The 16,089-nt window shown below is 45.5% G+C and overlaps 8 protein-coding genes across 8 annotated transcripts; 1 reads left to right on the plus strand and 7 right to left on the minus strand.

Annotated features, from left to right (window-relative positions):
• Positions 1–217: 217 nt before the first annotated feature.
• Positions 218–1,402, plus strand: JR316_0003930 (Mitochondrial distribution and morphology protein 12; the record flags this gene model as incomplete). The annotated part of the gene is made up of 1 exon (XM_047889699.1): positions 218–1,402. One exon carries the CDS (start codon positions 218–220, stop codon positions 1,400–1,402), a length of 1,185 nt encoding a protein of 394 aa, XP_047752073.1.
• Positions 1,403–1,847: 445 nt separating this feature from the next.
• JR316_0003931 (Elongator subunit) lies at positions 1,848–4,322 on the minus strand (the record flags this gene model as incomplete). The annotated part of the gene is made up of 11 exons (XM_047889700.1): positions 1,848–1,924; positions 2,037–2,118; positions 2,193–2,471; positions 2,666–2,789; positions 2,878–3,279; positions 3,329–3,409; positions 3,468–3,592; positions 3,655–3,817; positions 3,876–3,946; positions 4,012–4,247; positions 4,298–4,322. 11 exons carry the CDS (start codon positions 4,320–4,322, stop codon positions 1,848–1,850), a joined length of 1,665 nt encoding a protein of 554 aa, XP_047752074.1.
• Positions 4,323–4,994: 672 nt separating this feature from the next.
• JR316_0003932 (uncharacterized protein) lies at positions 4,995–5,539 on the minus strand (the record flags this gene model as incomplete). The annotated part of the gene is made up of 3 exons (XM_047889701.1): positions 4,995–5,099; positions 5,197–5,352; positions 5,495–5,539. The coding sequence occupies 3 exons, from the start codon at positions 5,537–5,539 to the stop codon at positions 4,995–4,997; spliced, it is 306 nt and encodes a 101-aa protein (XP_047752075.1).
• Positions 5,540–5,871: 332 nt separating this feature from the next.
• On the minus strand, positions 5,872–8,462 carry JR316_0003933 (uncharacterized protein; the record flags this gene model as incomplete). Its single annotated transcript, XM_047889702.1, has 3 exons — positions 5,872–6,629; positions 6,685–8,349; positions 8,402–8,462. 3 exons carry the CDS (start codon positions 8,460–8,462, stop codon positions 5,872–5,874), a joined length of 2,484 nt encoding a protein of 827 aa, XP_047752076.1.
• Positions 8,463–8,945: 483 nt separating this feature from the next.
• JR316_0003934 (uncharacterized protein) lies at positions 8,946–9,644 on the minus strand (the record flags this gene model as incomplete). Its single annotated transcript, XM_047889703.1, has 1 exon — positions 8,946–9,644. The coding sequence occupies one exon, from the start codon at positions 9,642–9,644 to the stop codon at positions 8,946–8,948; it is 699 nt and encodes a 232-aa protein (XP_047752077.1).
• Positions 9,645–10,237: 593 nt separating this feature from the next.
• Positions 10,238–11,709, minus strand: JR316_0003935 (uncharacterized protein; the record flags this gene model as incomplete). Its single annotated transcript, XM_047889704.1, has 4 exons — positions 10,238–10,848; positions 10,910–11,365; positions 11,452–11,583; positions 11,637–11,709. The coding sequence occupies 4 exons, from the start codon at positions 11,707–11,709 to the stop codon at positions 10,238–10,240; spliced, it is 1,272 nt and encodes a 423-aa protein (XP_047752078.1).
• Positions 11,710–12,123: 414 nt separating this feature from the next.
• Positions 12,124–13,174, minus strand: JR316_0003936 (SUMO conjugating enzyme Hus5; the record flags this gene model as incomplete). The annotated part of the gene is made up of 8 exons (XM_047889705.1): positions 12,124–12,166; positions 12,232–12,252; positions 12,310–12,389; positions 12,440–12,549; positions 12,611–12,634; positions 12,691–12,739; positions 12,843–12,926; positions 13,109–13,174. 8 exons carry the CDS (start codon positions 13,172–13,174, stop codon positions 12,124–12,126), a joined length of 477 nt encoding a protein of 158 aa, XP_047752079.1.
• Positions 13,175–14,260: 1,086 nt separating this feature from the next.
• Positions 14,261–15,248, minus strand: JR316_0003937 (uncharacterized protein; the record flags this gene model as incomplete). The annotated part of the gene is made up of 3 exons (XM_047889706.1): positions 14,261–14,293; positions 14,349–14,367; positions 14,467–15,248. The coding sequence occupies 3 exons, from the start codon at positions 15,246–15,248 to the stop codon at positions 14,261–14,263; spliced, it is 834 nt and encodes a 277-aa protein (XP_047752080.1).
• Between the last annotated feature and the right edge of the window lie 841 nt (positions 15,249–16,089).

A 16,089-nucleotide genomic window follows, 5' to 3' on the forward strand; every position in this document is an offset into this window, starting at 1 on the left:
ATGTCGTATTTTTTGTTTTCAGTATTTTTATTGTACTTTGCCTGTGACATGTTTGAACACTGGACTTTGGTTGGCGGACTCTTCAGGACGGATAATATTATTTCATATAGGAACTAAAATCAATTTTTATACACGTTCCAATTTTAGACGGCAGTTGTAGTGGTACTACGCTCATTAAAATCATGTGACTCTCCCTTTCCTTTATGCCATCGCGACAATGTCAATAGATTTGGAATGGGTCAAGCTTGATGCTACATTGGCATCCTATCTCGTCGATGTTCTCAACAGACAATTAAAAAATGCTGAAAGGCCATCTTTTATTGGGCCTGTGGAAGTCACATCGCTGGAATTTGGTACAACGGCACCAGATGTGGAATTGGTCGACCTGCGCGACATCTATCGCGACTTTTTGGAAGACGAGGAGGACAACGATTCTGACAGAGGACCTGTCAAAGTTACAGAAGGTGCTGATGATGAAGAGGGCTTTGAGTGGGTCTCCAGGAGAGCTGTCGGCCGGGAAGAATCTCTGGCCTACCAACACCTGCCTCCACACATTCGATATGGTCGTGGACCGACTGACTTGTATTCCTCAATACCGGCGCTGAGGTCGCCGATATCTACGCCCAGTGCTGACATGTGGAACTCGACACCAAATCTATCTGATTTTCGACATCGACCCCAGCCGCTTTGGCAAAGCACGCCAATGTACCCGAATCCTAATCCTGTAACTCCGTTCCCTGCTGGCCCTATGCGACGCAGCAGCAGTCACGAATATGAGCATGTTGGTACAGAAGCACAATCAAATATTCCCCTTTCTTCTAGCGACTCCCTCAGCGATCCTTTCCCTCCTAACTTGGAAGAACAACCTGAGAAACAGGAGCCCCCACCGAACCCATATCCAAACTTACAACTCCACCTCCACGTCAATTGGCATTCAAACCTACGCATCACACTAACGACTTCTCTGCTCATCAACTATCCCTCACCTATGTTCATGTCTCTCCCTATCAAACTGTCAATAACAGGCATTGTTTTCAACGGTGAGCTAGCCGTGGCGTACGAAGGTCAGCGTAAACGTATACATATTTGTATTCTCGACGACTTGGACCCTTACGGGCCAGCGGGTGACCGCCCAAAACGCGACTCTACTATATCAACACCTCCAGAACTCGACGACGATTCCCCACCCCCAAGCACCCCTTCTCGCCCATCGAAACCACTGCCAATAGGTCAAAGACTACTTCCCTCGATATACATTGAAAGCGAAATTGGTCAGGCAGACAAGCATGTCCTAAAGAATGTTACTCGAGTCGAACGCTTCATCCAGGACGTCATACGCAAAACGGTGGAAGAAGAACTCGTATTTCCTAATTTCCATACGCTTGTGATGGGTGATCCGTGAAACAATTGAATTATTGTAATTGAGGGATGATGCGGATGGAATATTACAGAATACATCCTTGTCAAAATTTCCCTATTCTCATTATCATCGATAATTCGCGGAATCCGAGGACAATTGTGAGACCGTGGTGAGGCTTTGCCTCGCCTTCAAAATGATTCAGGATAATAGTCTCACCCTGTACTTGAACAAAGGGTCCATGGCAAAATCCTTCTCCGTAGATAGCTTCTGTCATGGAATTTTAATTTGGGCTGCTGGCTTGACCCCTGCAAGTCATGCTATGGTGGTGCCTAAGGCTCACCAAGGTCGAACCCTGACGGAAAAATGAGTAAGAGACCGCCATAAATTAATGTACATCGATATATTATTGAAGATCTAACTGATACATGGATTTTTACTGCTGGAAACGCAAATAACCCAAAAATCGTGCAACTACAGCTGTTACACATCACAACAAGGACTTGCTCATGTAAGGACCGTCCAACTCGTATCCCAACTTCCTGTAGTAATCGCGTGTGCCAACCCCTGGACACAAAACGAAAAAAAGAAGTAAGTTCATAGCCAGGCAATTGAAATTTTCATGAGTAAAACGAAGATAAAATGGGGGGGCTTCCCTCAAAATCCTCGGTAAACTTACCAGAGATAACAGCAAGCTTGATACTCCCATGTTCCTCCCGGGCGATTCGCTCTGCTTCTTCCATTAACAGGGTACCAAAGCCCTGTCAAAACAAAGATAAGAAACATTGAAACCAGAGCCCAAATCCACGGAGATATGTAAGAATAGGGGACAAACCTGATGTTGGAACTTCGTGGGGTCTCGTCCATGCACTGGTACGGCTGTACCATACACATGAAGTTCTCGTACAATGCTACAACCCCCTTCTTCTGTCCTCAACAGCTCCGGCCGGAAAGTTCCCTCATCTGAGCATTTGCGCAGACGGAGTAGCCCAATTAAAATATCCTTCTCGGGATCTTCATATGACAAAAATGTTTCCCAACCGCCATTAGCTGTGTAGTCGCGCCGAAGCAATTCAACGGACTCTGGGCGGACTTTATGGTGTATTTCGTGGATCTATTGTAGATAATGAATGATAATCAGTACGGGAAGTTCAGAGGAGACCGAGGAGGTATGGTGAAACCAAAAAATTGGGAAGGCCCTAAAAAGATAATGGAAAGAACAAATCGAAACGATTACGAGACCGTGGCGATGGGTTGGAGGGCACCAATCTCGATACAATAGGACGAGGATGGCAAAAGAGTACTTACACCAACTTCTCGGAATCGAACATCACGACACACCGCTCCGAAATCTTTCATACGGTTGAGTGCCAGCTCTCGCAGATTTCCGGAGTTTTCACAACCACTGGTTACCAAAGGCAAAGGAATATCTCTGGAAAATGAACAACGTGAAGCGTTAATACATTCTCAAGATGTGGACCTTGATCGGGCGAACGATCAAGGAAACAAGAATAACTCGCCTTTGAACTCGATATACCCTCGTCCACGGCGGTACCAACGCAAGGATCCGTGCAACAACATCTACAAGGACGTTCGCCGTGTAATTTTTATATCTGCCTGTTCTCCAAAGCTCATACAATCCTGTTCCACGGATGACAAGTGTAGGATAGATCTTGAGGCCGTCACTCCTGAAAGCTGGATTCTCAAAGTATTCTTTGAATTGTTCCAGATCGCGCTCGACCCCAACGTTGGGTAGATCGGGCATCATATGTGCAACTACCTTGAATCCCGCATCCTTCGCAAGATGGAAGGACTCGGATACCGCTCGGACAGTATGTCCTCGGTTGGTATCCCGAGCGACATCTTCATATACAGATTGAACACCAATCTCCAGACGTGTACAGCCGTAACGGAGCATCTGACTGTATCTGGGATTAGCCTTGAATCGAAGATATTTTCCTTCTGACAGACCTTAGATGGGGACGCAAGCAATAATCCGGTCTCGTTTCTATTGTGATGCCAATAGCTTTTGATTTACTCTGCTCAGAGAACCTGTCGAACAGATATGATTAATAAAGAAGACATTAACCAAAACCAATCGGAACAATACCTAACAGCCTCATCTACATCCGTACCGGTGAAGCCTGATAAAGCATTGTGTAGTTGAGCAATAAACTTCCCGCGATAGTCCTCTGGCATGCTCATAAAAGTTCCCCCCATCACAATAAATTCCACCTAGTGACAAAAAAGGGAAATATATGCTCGATTACCGTAACAAATATGGTGTCAAAACATACCTTGTCGACACTATGTCCCAAGCTTTTCAATTGCTCTACCCGACCTCTTGTCTGTTCATACGGATCGTATCTTGCGCGGATAGCTCGCATACTCGTTGGCTCATAACCTGTGTAGCTCTGTGTACTATAGTCGAAGTCGGAATCTGGACCGCCTGGGCAATATCTGTAAATAACCAGGATCAGCAAAACTGGAACGCAAGTAGGCGTCATGTGCGACATACACGCATATATTTCCAGTCATAGCAATATGTGGACATCTGTGTGGCTTGCACATAACGGCGACAACAGCAATCTAAAGTTCAACAACCAGTTATTAAACATTCCGTGTGACCGAGAATTAGTAAAAACGGCACTCACTCCACTGGCTGTTCGAATTGGTCTTGCCTTCAATTTGGGCAGCAATGCTTTTTTATAATCATCTGGAATTGCACTGATGATATCAACGAGCCGAGGAACTCCTCCGTATCCGAACTTCTTGCTCATTTTTGCGCGAACTTCATTTAACGAGACCGATTCATTGGCATCGTGAGCCTTGATGAGCTCCGCTGCTATACCAGACGTAACTCGCAAAAGCTGTTCTGCCTGTGAAGGACCTGGACTCGGTGCATCAGCAAAGAAAATATGCATCCTCAGTCAACAGTACCTTCAGTTTTTGTTCTCTGCACCATGGTTTTCGGGGATGATTTGGAGAACGACTTTGAATCTAGTATTCGCCGTGGATTTCAATTATCCACTGCTGTCCAGGGCCAACTTTCTTGTGTGATTCGGGGTCGAAGAGATTTTCAGTAGATTCACGTTCTATTATATCTGTCCAAGGTGCAGCGAGACACTGCGGACGTTTGACGCAGTCTTGAAGTTCTTAGCGCACGGATATGGTTTACGAGTCAATAAATTCCAGGATCAAATCTGGTGCTGCATTGATTACACTCGATCTACACGTGACCGGCAACTAATCAAAAGTTTACATTTAAGTTGCCGGACTTTACGCTCGACTCTCATCAATTTGAATCAACACGACTCGACATTCGAATTGCACTTTAACAGGGTTGCTGTCCTTCTGAAATTTCTCAGTGTTGGACTAGACCACGCCAGTTATTTTTTTTTGAAACAACAGTATATCTGGTCGCAGTGGAAGTAAGTTTAAACGTTACGGGGTCGAGTGGGACCGAGGGCGCTTACACCGACTCGGATTGACAAGACGAACTTCGGGCGACCGATTGACGACCATAGAACTCTGACGTTGCTGGCAAAAGTGCAAGAAGATCTCAGCATGGGATCACTTCTCTTGGGATAATTTATTCCGATGGCATAGCTGCGTGTGTATGTGATGTGTTGAATTTCTATTGAGGAGCAGATACCAGTGCTCGCAGAGTTTTTCCAATGTCGGAATCATTCTCAGATAGCGCCTTCTCCGCCTGCGCTCGCGTAATCTCAAATTCGTGAACCTAATGGTTTATACAGATCAATGCATTAAGTTCAAAGGGTGGTTCGAGCAAGGGGAAGGGATGTGCAGTATGTGAGCAATATGTATGAACGACTTACAATCAAATCGATATCTTCTCGCTTGAGCGCTGGTGTGTTCGACTCCTTTGCATTTGCTATGGAAGCGGGGGATTTGGCAGCAGGTTTGTCAAGAAATCCTCCGGGACGAAATGCCTCTTCCATCTTGCCCTTCGAATAAGCAAAGCCATCTGCGTACTGCGAGACCACAAATGTTATATCACGATTATACCAGATGGTGTATTCAGGGTCACATATTACGTAGAGTAAGGCAGAAGATTGAGTTGTCAGTAGGCAGAACCAATGTCAACTGAAGTAACCAAACCAAGGACGTACGTACGTTCATGATCACTTCTGGCTCAAGCCTTCCATTTGTACGAGACATGTCACTTCGCGAAATTGAAGAAATATAAGATTCAGATTCTCTGGAAGAATGCGTGAAGTTGCAGTGCAAAGTCAGTTGATGATGGAAGTGAGTAAGTATGCAAAGATGTCAAAAGTGAGTGCAAACTGCCTTCGACGGTGATGCACATTGCACACCACAAAAAGTGCTCGGGCCGATCTCACCGATCACGCGTCAAGGTCGCTCAAGAACATTTCTTCAAAGTACCATAGTCGTTGCGGCATGATAGCAATACTCCAATATGTATAATGTGCAGAATGTAGTAAACGATAAGACTAGTTAACTAGTATAAATTCCAAGCGTGTATATATAACTCAAGACGCTTGTTTGGTCAACCCACGCTCAGTCTCCCCGATAGCAGACATAAATTTCTCAAAGGTAATATGACCGTCGCAAGTAGCGTGATCAAAACTGGCTACCTTGCGGCGTGCGGCATTGGTTTGCGCTTGCATCCCGTCAATGAACATGTTGGACAGTGGCACAACCCATGTGTCCCAGACATCTTTCCACTCTGGGCGGACATCAGCTGCGTATTTTTCGAAGTCGCGCGAATGCAGAGACACTTTGGCATGATAAGCAGAAATTTCATCGCCCTTGCTCCACCGGTATAAAAGAGATTTCTCCTTTGGAGCGACCCGACGACCGGCCTTGAGATCATACAATATCGTGGCCCATATTAAAAAATAGTAGAATGATTCCAGATCGTAGCGATAATGGTGGATGTTTGATGAATCCAGTGGGTTTTGTGGACGAGAAGGTTCTAATAGATCGACAGCCATAAAGGGAAGCGTTCCGGTGAGATGATGATGGGGCGTGCTTGCTAGATCAATTCCGCCATCTGGGTTTAATACCGCAGCCATGTCGAAGTCGTTGAGAATGCCTCTAGCTGCAGGTGGTGGTGGAGAGGAACTGCCCTCCACCTCGACAGATTCCTTGGGGTCGGAGTCATGGTCAGAATTGTCTGAATCCTTGTTGTCATCCTTGTCTGTAACGCCAGGTTGATAAATCATGAGATTGTTTTCGCTGATATCCCGGTGAATAACCCGTCCAGTATGGTAGGTATGATAGTGACCTATAATATAAAATTAGTTACAGAAATGACAGAGTAAATTTGCGAAACGACTTACATTCAAGGCAGTCAAGGAAGATACGCTTGAACTCGTCGACATCCTTAGCTTGCCAGATGTTCTTGAAGCGATTTGTCACAATAACATGAAGATCTCGATCATTTTTTGAATCGAGGGAGGTTCTGTTCGACTCCTCGAGGATTCTACGCATAGTGCGTGATGGGAGGCCGAGGTCATCGCCTGATACAGTGGTGTAGAAAACAGGATCAGGAAGATGGTCGATCCAGGCTGGTAGAGCCTTCCTCAAGTGCTGAATAATGTCGCCTTCGTGTCGTCTTGTGGAATATTGCCAGCTCATTTTAAGAACGTGAAGATTATCCGACAGCACGCCTCCAACAGAGCCAAGTTTGCCGACAATAGCGGTCGTGCCGCGACCAATAATTCCCTTATACTGGGAAATGGTTTTGTGAACAGTGAAAACGCGATCGTTCGGGGATGTAGGATCAGGAAACTTGTAACATAGTTGAGTGTCGTCGGAGTGTGGTCTAAGTAACGGAGTGACAGATTGCGGTTCGATAAACTGTCCGTTATTAGGAAGTGTGATTTGGTGCAAATAGGGATCAAAACCTGCTTGCTGCATGTTACATTGACCTAAAGTAAAAAGTACCAGTGCCAGATCAATGGTACCGCTTGGAGTACTGAAGTTGAATGCCTCGGTGCACATCACAGCGCTTCGATCATAGTACCAAAGCTTGATAAAGAATCCATCGATAAATATCCCAGTTGTGTAATGCCGATTCCCGACAAAAAGGCACTCGAGAGCATATGTCGCAAGCTGCATTTCATCCATGGAGACGTTGATACGAGCCCTCTTTGTTGGCCGGTTATCGTCAGTCAATGAACTCGCAGAACGTTTAGATCCTGTATCAACACTTTCAACGGAGGATGCTCGTGAATCCGACGGATTGGTGGGCGTCTGGCGTCTACTGTTCCGTGGCCTGGTGTTTCTCCTGGGTCGTCTTCCAGTTCCGGTAGTAGAAGTCGATTCAGATCCTCCCGCAGGGTTGAGTTCCTTAGCTTCGGCAGACACCCTATGCTCCGGAATGGAGGGAAGATCTGGAGAAGTTCGTCTTACCCCATCCTCAATCTTCTTCTTCTTGAATTCAACAGAAGCACGAACATCCCTCCAGGCGGGTTTGAGGGCATTTGACGGGAGTGGGGACTCGTCTGGATCCAGGGATGGCAAACCGTCTTCGGTAAGAGGAATGTAAACTTCGAGCATATCAGGTTTCCTGATTCGAGCTTTGGAGGTATCTTTGTCTTCACTGCGAAAGGTTACCATCCCAGCACCGTCCCAGAAGTATGTAACAAGTTTGCTATGCTCGATGGAAAGTATATCGCAAACATCTTTGAGCAGACCCCTAGCCATCTGGCGCAATGGTTCATGAAGGTTTACTTCTTTGAAGTTCTTTCCCGGCGTCAATACGTCTTGATATCTGGTGAGAGGATCTTGGAGAAGTTGGAGTTTTGCTTCTGTGATCCTTTTCATCGTTGCCAAATCCAACTTCCATACATGCTCGACAAACTCTGCAACTGTGACTTGGTCGTACGTGTGCCCGTCAAAATCTCTCTTCAGATCTTTCTGCATCAGTTCCGTGGTTGAGAACAATGCAGAGCTTGCGGAGGTAGCCTTCTTAGGAGTGCGATTGGACATCGATCCACTGGCTGTATATGAATAAGGTCAACTGCGTGGCACTTGAGATGTGAAGGCACTTACAATATGAAGTATCGTTCGATGAGTACGATGAAGAGGTTTGAAGGTCGTCGCAGGAGATCATGCTGGAATTATAGGAAAGTTGGTTTGCTTTATAGGAAAAACTGTTCCACCTGCGGGCGAAAGTAGACAATGGCAAGGTTTAAATCAATTTGTTTCCTAATCAGGATGCGAATGAAAGTGTGAATAGACCAATCGGAGTTTTTGGAAGCGTGGTGGTTCAAAAAGACAATGGAGTCGGCATGGCCCAAATTAACGCGTTTTGGCCCATCATTTCACGTGATCGCGTTGACAATGATTTCATGGAGTAAGAAAATCGACACTAGTCGACACCGCAAGAAACGGAATGCAACGCACACCCAGTCGATCGAATTACAGCACATTGTATCAAGTCCATGCTAGTATCGGAACAAACAGATTGTGATATAGATATAGAGGATCATATTCCATACTGGAGGGAACAAGAATACATCATACATAGAGTGTAGTGTGACTAAAGGACTATGGGACTACTTGGTATAAATTTCAGGCGCTTACTACAGATTATTCAAGACGCTTGCTTGATAAAACCACGCGGAGTCTCCCCGATTGTAGACATGAACTTTTCGAAGGTTAGATGGCCGCCGCAAGTAGCGTAGTCAAAATCCTCTATGTTTTCATCTCGAGCGTCATCAAGTGCAATAAATCCGTGTCGGAACACCTTCGACAATGGTCGAACCCATTTATTCCATATATCTTCCCATTCTGGGCGCATATCAGCTGCACATTTCTGGAAGCCGCACGAATGCAGAGAAAGTTTGGCATGATACACAGAAATTTCATCGCCCTTGCACCACCGGTATAAAGGAGATCTTTCCTTTGGAGCGACCCGATGACCAGCCTTGAGATCATACAATGTAGTGGCCCATATTAAGAAATAGTAAAACGATTCGAGATCGTGACGATAATGGTGGATGTTCGATGAATCCGGACGAGAAGGCTCTAATAGATCGACAGCCATGAAGGGAAGCGTTCCGGTGAAGTGATGGTGGGGAGTGCTTGCTGGATCAATTCCGCTATCTGGGTTTAATACAGCAGCCATATCGAAGTCGTTAAGAATGCCTCTAGCTGCAAGAAACTCTGCGACGGTGACTTTGTCGTATGTGGGGACGTTAAAGAATCTCTTCAGATCCTTCTGAACTAGCTCCATGGTTGAGAATAACGAAGAGCTTGCGGAGGTAGCCTTCTTAGGAGTGTAGTTGGACATTGATTCACTGACTACAGATAAGTCAGATGAATGGCACTTGAAGCTTGAGCCTGCGAAAGAAACTTACAATACGAGGTATCGCTTGATAGATAGGAAGTTACAAAACTGCAGTTGTCGCAAGAGGTCATGTTGAGATTGAGGCGGGATAGGTTAATTTATAGGGCAAACAGTGCCACTTGAGAAGTTTGCTAAGCGAGTAGACAATGGGAGTGATTAAACCAAATCGGATCGTAAAAAAGATATTCAATCAGGACGAATGAAAATTGTGAATAGGTTTGAATAAGGCAGGAGATGTTCGATAAAAAAGGGCCTCGATGTCGGGGGTTATATGGTTGGTTTCTGTATGTTGGGAACGAGATGGTCGGAAAGACAATGGAGTAATCCACGGCCGTAGTCGAAACCGCACTTTAGCCCATCAATAGACGTGATCACGTCGAACGATGAACTTGCCCTTCGATCTCGCTTCGATATAATTGCCTTGTTTTGTGCGTGTCCACTGTCCACTGATAATGAGGGTTTAGCGATTGTTCCAAGATCAATCGTAAAATTTTCTCTATTTATTCGATATTCAATGCAACAACTTACAAGTCAACCTATGTAACCGTAACAATTTCACCTCGTCCATCCTTCAAAATGACAAGCTCGCATTCGATCTTTTCCCCAGTATCCAGACATACCACATCTGTTGGATCAATTGAGGTGGTTTTGACCTGCCGTTTTTCGAAAAACGAGCGCCCAAGAACAACGTCGAAATGAGGCTCTTCTGCAAGATATACCTGTATTGACACAGTTTTTGGCACGATTGTATTGGAGGCTTGTGTATGATGATTGACGTTTTCATGCGCCTGCTTTCCAGTTCCAGTGGCACTGACGCTTCTGATACTCCCGGCTTTACTGGTCGTAGGCGGAGGTGCCAGCCAATTGTGCAGCGGTAGCGGAGATGCGGACGAACTGGGGGATGCGTGTAGATTTCCCGTACGTGTAGATGGGGGTGAAGTGAATGCATCTGGGCGCAAGTAGCCAGGTAAGGGTTGAGTAGACTGAGAAACAGAGGGTATAAGTGTGATAGGCCATTCTCCAATATTCACTAGGCCTCCGTATCCATAACTTCCGGGTGCGGTGTCGGGTGGAATAAATCCATGTTTAGCAGCGAACTTTCGCGAAATGTAGACATGTCGATAACCAGACTTGAGCAGCATGCGAACTAGAATAAAGAAAACGTTTTCATGAATATCACTAACGGCAGCTTAAGATTCTCTACACACCGTTTTGCACTGGACCAATGGATCCCATCACGGTACGCACTCCATTCTCAGAGTGAAATCTTTCGAATTCTTTCTTGAATTTCGCAATGCCGACCTCCTCGTTATCTTCGATAGCAGCTTTCCCTTTCTTACTTCTTTTATTTGTAGAAGCTTGGGAGGAAGCGGGAGACCGCCTAGTAGGATGGTGTACGGCGCGCGATGGTTGGAATGCGTAGTATGCAGGGTTCAAGTAAGCCGGGGGAGCAGGAAGGGGTTTCCGTGGATCGTGTAGGTAGAGGGTTGGGGTTTCAGATACAGTCTTTGGGGGCAAAATCTTTGGAGGAGACGGGGGTGCGTGATGAGCGCGAGATGTTGAAGCGACTGGCGGACCCTCGTTATCGGACGTCAGTGCAATTGACTGCTGATCGTCTTGGATTTGTTGCTGCCGGCGCCATACAAATATCGTGTAGTCCGAATCTGGGGAACAAAGCAATCGTTTAATGCCCTGACGTTGCGATTGCGGTTGCGTAGAGGTCGCTATTTTCAAGAGGCATATAGCTCACCATCGTCCAAATTCCATATCGCCTCGTTGTATTCGTATTTTAACCATCCAGGACCAACACGTTCGCCATAATAATCTGTGGCAGCCTTTCTGCTGAGCTTATTATACAGATCTAGCAAGGTTTCTTGGGTCACTAAACTAAAACAATTAGTACTCAGCCAAGAAACCAAAACGCATTTGGCTAACCTGAATGGATGATGGCGAAAGATGACGTCGGCGTATGTATATTGAGCACTGGTGGAGCTTCCGGGACACTCATTTGCGAGAAATTAGGTATAGGTGATCAATGGAATAGTGAATGTTTGCGACAAGAGGTCGAAGACGCAACTCCGAATTTCGAGACCTTTTTTTAGACTGTGTCATGAAACAAGGGGTAATTAACAAGGCGTAAACCTCGATTTGCATTCACAAAACATTTCTAAAGACTTCATTGTACCGTATTTTGGTTTGGATGTAATTCAGGAACCAATGAAGACACCAAGTATCATACATTCCGATTTATAAGTCAAACTATATCGTACATGAAATAAACAAAAACTGATATTCTCGCGTCTATGATGTGCGGGGATGAAATCAACCTTGATCCCACACACACAAAAGCGCCGGTTCGAATGATATTGTTTGACGACAATTGACCCATAAAATTACAGAAATACACTCCTTGAAAGGAAAATCACTTAGGTATATTCTCTCTGGCTTGCTGTTTAATTCTCCTCCTGCGAAAAATTAAATTAGCTTGCTTCCTTGATTTCTTTAATGTCATAAATCTTAGGATACTTACTCATATGCTTGCTTATCGTTCCTGCGCCGTATAATTATGTTAGAGTCGGGGTGATGAATCAGGGATGAGGGAGCTCACTTGAACATGGTATAGGCATCACTTTGTGCAGGGTCATTCACATTGGGGTTATCGAGAAGGTCCTGAATACCGAGAAGAATCTGTCCAATGTGTCAAAAGTGCGATAGCGATTCTGAAACAAGAATATTACCTGCTTGATGGTAATTGCAGGCTTCCAGGACTTCTCCTCGTCCAGAATTGAAAGACAAACAGTTCCAGAGGGATATACATTAGGGTGGAAAAGGGGTGGAGTGAATTTACCTATAAAATATAGAAATATTCGTTCAGAAAGGATACATAGATGTTAAATCGATAAACTCACATTTGGGTGGCTTTGACGGATAATCTAGATAGATAGATATCGAATCATAGAGATCCACACAATAGACATGGGGTGCGTACCTTCCGGGAAGTTCATTACCAGCTTGAACAAACCTCCTTCCCAAGCAGTCTATTTCATAACACAAAGTCAGGATAATCGTGATCGACCCAAGGCTGACGCGACGCCCGGAGCACATTTGAGAGTACAACGAGGCAGAACCGTGAAAACCTACCTTCGATTTCCCCGGGATACCGACTTCCCATTCCATCAGGTTCATTGACCCATCGGGTGCTTTGGCAGGCTTAGCATAAAAACCCTATATCAAATACGAACAGTAAATATCCGAGTCCTTGAACGTTGTCCATGAGCCTAATCGCATGCCAATTGATATGAAAGCAGGGCAGGAGAAAAACTCAGTCGTCGCCGAAAATCAATTTAGGCAACGACTGCCACACCTGAAAGTATGAAGTGAAAGAACTGCAAAGAAAGCCAACTCACAAATGGATGATCCTTCCTCCACTGCTTGCGCTCTTCAGCGAGACGTGTTCTACAGATACCCGACATAACGAACAGTATAGATGGTAAAGATAAAGGATTTGTGGGACTTAGATGATATGTGCTCGGCAACCCCTTCAACGACAAACTCACAAACTGACAATATCTTGAGTGCTGAGTCAGCAACCTTCAAAGTAATTACTTCAAAACATCCACTTGAAAGCACTGTCGATGCACGTCAAAGTTCTTGTTTGATATTCAAACTTGACTGCCAAGTTTACAAGTTTTGGGACTTTGTCACTGACTTGGGGAAACCGGAGAATAGTAGAGGACATCTCAAATCATTAACATCACACTCCGCGTGTCTCGCTCGTCCTGCTTCACTGGTCACTCGACATACACACTAGTACCTTCCAATTACCGTCATTGAGTGACGGTTCGTGGTCAGATGCATAGTCAAGATGGACACTGTCTATGAGACAATATCGTGAAAAATATAACATGAAAGAATGCATAGAAGCCCAAGACATGCTCCAATGGGCAGGCGAACTGGTACTTGCATGAAAATCTCCGTGGTTGCCAGACTATGAATATACGCCTCATTCACTTTGAAACCAGCACTGACAGCGATAAATAGCACCTCGAGAGCACACAGAAGCATCAAAGAACCTCATGGACGACATCAAAATCAAGCATTCGCATGGCTTTGAAATCGACACTAGCTTCTCTGATAATGATCTATGCTTTCCAAACGGCCACCTTTGAACTTGCTATTCAAGCGGCAGGAGCTTGAATGAAGGCCGCTTGGAGGAGATTTCCAGCGAATGAGCGAAGTGCATAGTGATCCAATCGAAATGAATTATCGGTGTCGACAATGGCCGATTGGAAATCCGGGGTAATGCTTTCCGTCACCGAGGCCATGAGATAATCTGAAGGAATAGATCAATGATGTTAACAAGGCAAAGGCCAGCAAGAAGACCCGATGATTAAACAGATAGATAACTTGAGCAAGTGTGTTATTGTGTCGACTTAACGTTAGCCGGAGTGAAGGATGAAAATGCAATTGATATTAGCTACACAGCCTACAGTATAGATATCGATACTGTGTCGTTGTGATATATGATGATGATTGGGGATAAACCGACAGATAGGCGATTACTTCAACCTTAATCGCTCAGCGCGTGTTGCCTGTGTGCAAGCCGTGTAAGTTTTGACAATGTAGCGAAAGCAATGAGACACGTACTCTTCTGCGCTTCCTTAGCCTACAGAAATAAAAGAAAGTTTGCAATGAGTATGCGCCAATTAAAACGCAAAAAAGGTGCTTTGCATCCAAAGAAAATTGAAGAATCGCCAACACTCACTTATGCTTCTTCATCTTCTTTCGCCTCTTCCTCTTTGTGCTGTCCAGTAGAACTTCCTCCCACTCTTTGTCGAACTGCTGTTGAAGATTGATCCGATCTGCGTCCTTGGAGACATCTAATCCGAGGTGCTTCATAGTCTTCTCCCATGCAAGTGTTGCACCGGCTTTGCTCAGGGTCAAAGCGCGCGTAAGCTGGCGTGCAGCCTCTGCATCAGGATCAATGAAGAGATCCTTCGTCGTTCCAAGGCCATACTTTGGCGCAGGAGGATGCTCAACTTCAGGCTGCAGCGCGCTGAAGAGAGGGTAGTTAGCCGGTACTTGGCGGAAGATAGAAGTTGGTTGAGAGATAAGGAGTAAGGGTCTATGAAGAGAGAAAAATTGGTGCATCTTGAAATCCTTAGAGCTTATAGAAACCTGGGGGATATGGTTGTTGGTAAATTCCGAGAAAGCATTGGCCAGGTCGGAAGGTTGAGAGGCCGCGTTGGTCGTGTTCTCAGAGGTGCTGGGCGCCGAGGTCGAGGTTGACGCATTCGTCGGTGAAGACTTGCTTTCCGCTATCGAGCTAGAGACGACGGCATTGGGACGAGTCGCAGTGCTCTGAACGGAGTCTTGAGTGACTTCAGCGGGCGAGTCAGTCTTGGTGTTGTTCTTCGCAGGGACTACAGCATTCTTCGGTGATTTAGCGGAATTGAAGTAGCGGCCTCCACCGGACTTGGAAGAGAAATATGAAGAGTACGACCTGCGAGACGCAGGGAGGTACAGTAGTCGGTACAAGGCCGACATGGGAGAGTGCGCTGTCAGCCTCGACGAGCTCAGCGTGGTCGTTGACGGTAACTTGTAACTTTAACAGCTCCGGTGGAGTCACGATAAAAGGCTAAAACAAACAAGAATAAATACACAAATATAGGCAAAACACAAACTCGCTGAATCTTCGCTCCATTCCACCATGTCAACTCGTGATAAAAAAGAATCCTATGTGTCTCCTTGTACTCTTTACAAAAATGTTATCGACCTGGAACTCACGACCTCCATGACCTGGCAATGCTCTTTTCATGAATACTAGTAACCTGGGTAAAATCATCCTCCGAAGTTGCCCCAACATACTGTGACGTTGTCTCAACACATGTGTACCACTATGGTTGTCGAAGACCCTGTGCCTCACGGAGTTTGCATAGGAACCTTCTTCATGTGCACACTTGGGACTTTACCGAGTTCAATGCCAGTAGGCGTGGTGTAGAAGACAGAATCGAGCAGATGGTCCGTCCATCCTTGCAAGCCTTCCACAAATGCTGAACAATTTTGCCATTGCGTTGTGATGTGGAATATCGCCAGCTCATCTTTAGCTGGTATGGGCCATCCGATAGAATGCCTCCAACGGAGCCATGCCTGCCGACAATTGCAATGGTATCATGAATTCCCTCATACCAGGAGATGGAATTCTTCGCAAGGAAAATGCAATCGTTAGGAGATGTAAGATCTGAAAATTTGTAACCTAGTGGAGTGACTTCAGTATGCGGTTTGCGTAAAGGTGCAATGGATAGCGATTGGAAGGGCAACTGTGATCAGGAGGTATGATTATGTGCACATGCATTCATTCCTTTGGGCTTTGTAAAGTCTTCACAAT

Source organism: Psilocybe cubensis, chromosome 3 (assembly GCF_017499595.1).
Source record: "Psilocybe cubensis strain MGC-MH-2018 chromosome 3, whole genome shotgun sequence".
Lineage (NCBI taxonomy): Eukaryota > Fungi > Basidiomycota > Agaricomycetes > Agaricales > Agrocybaceae > Psilocybe > Psilocybe cubensis.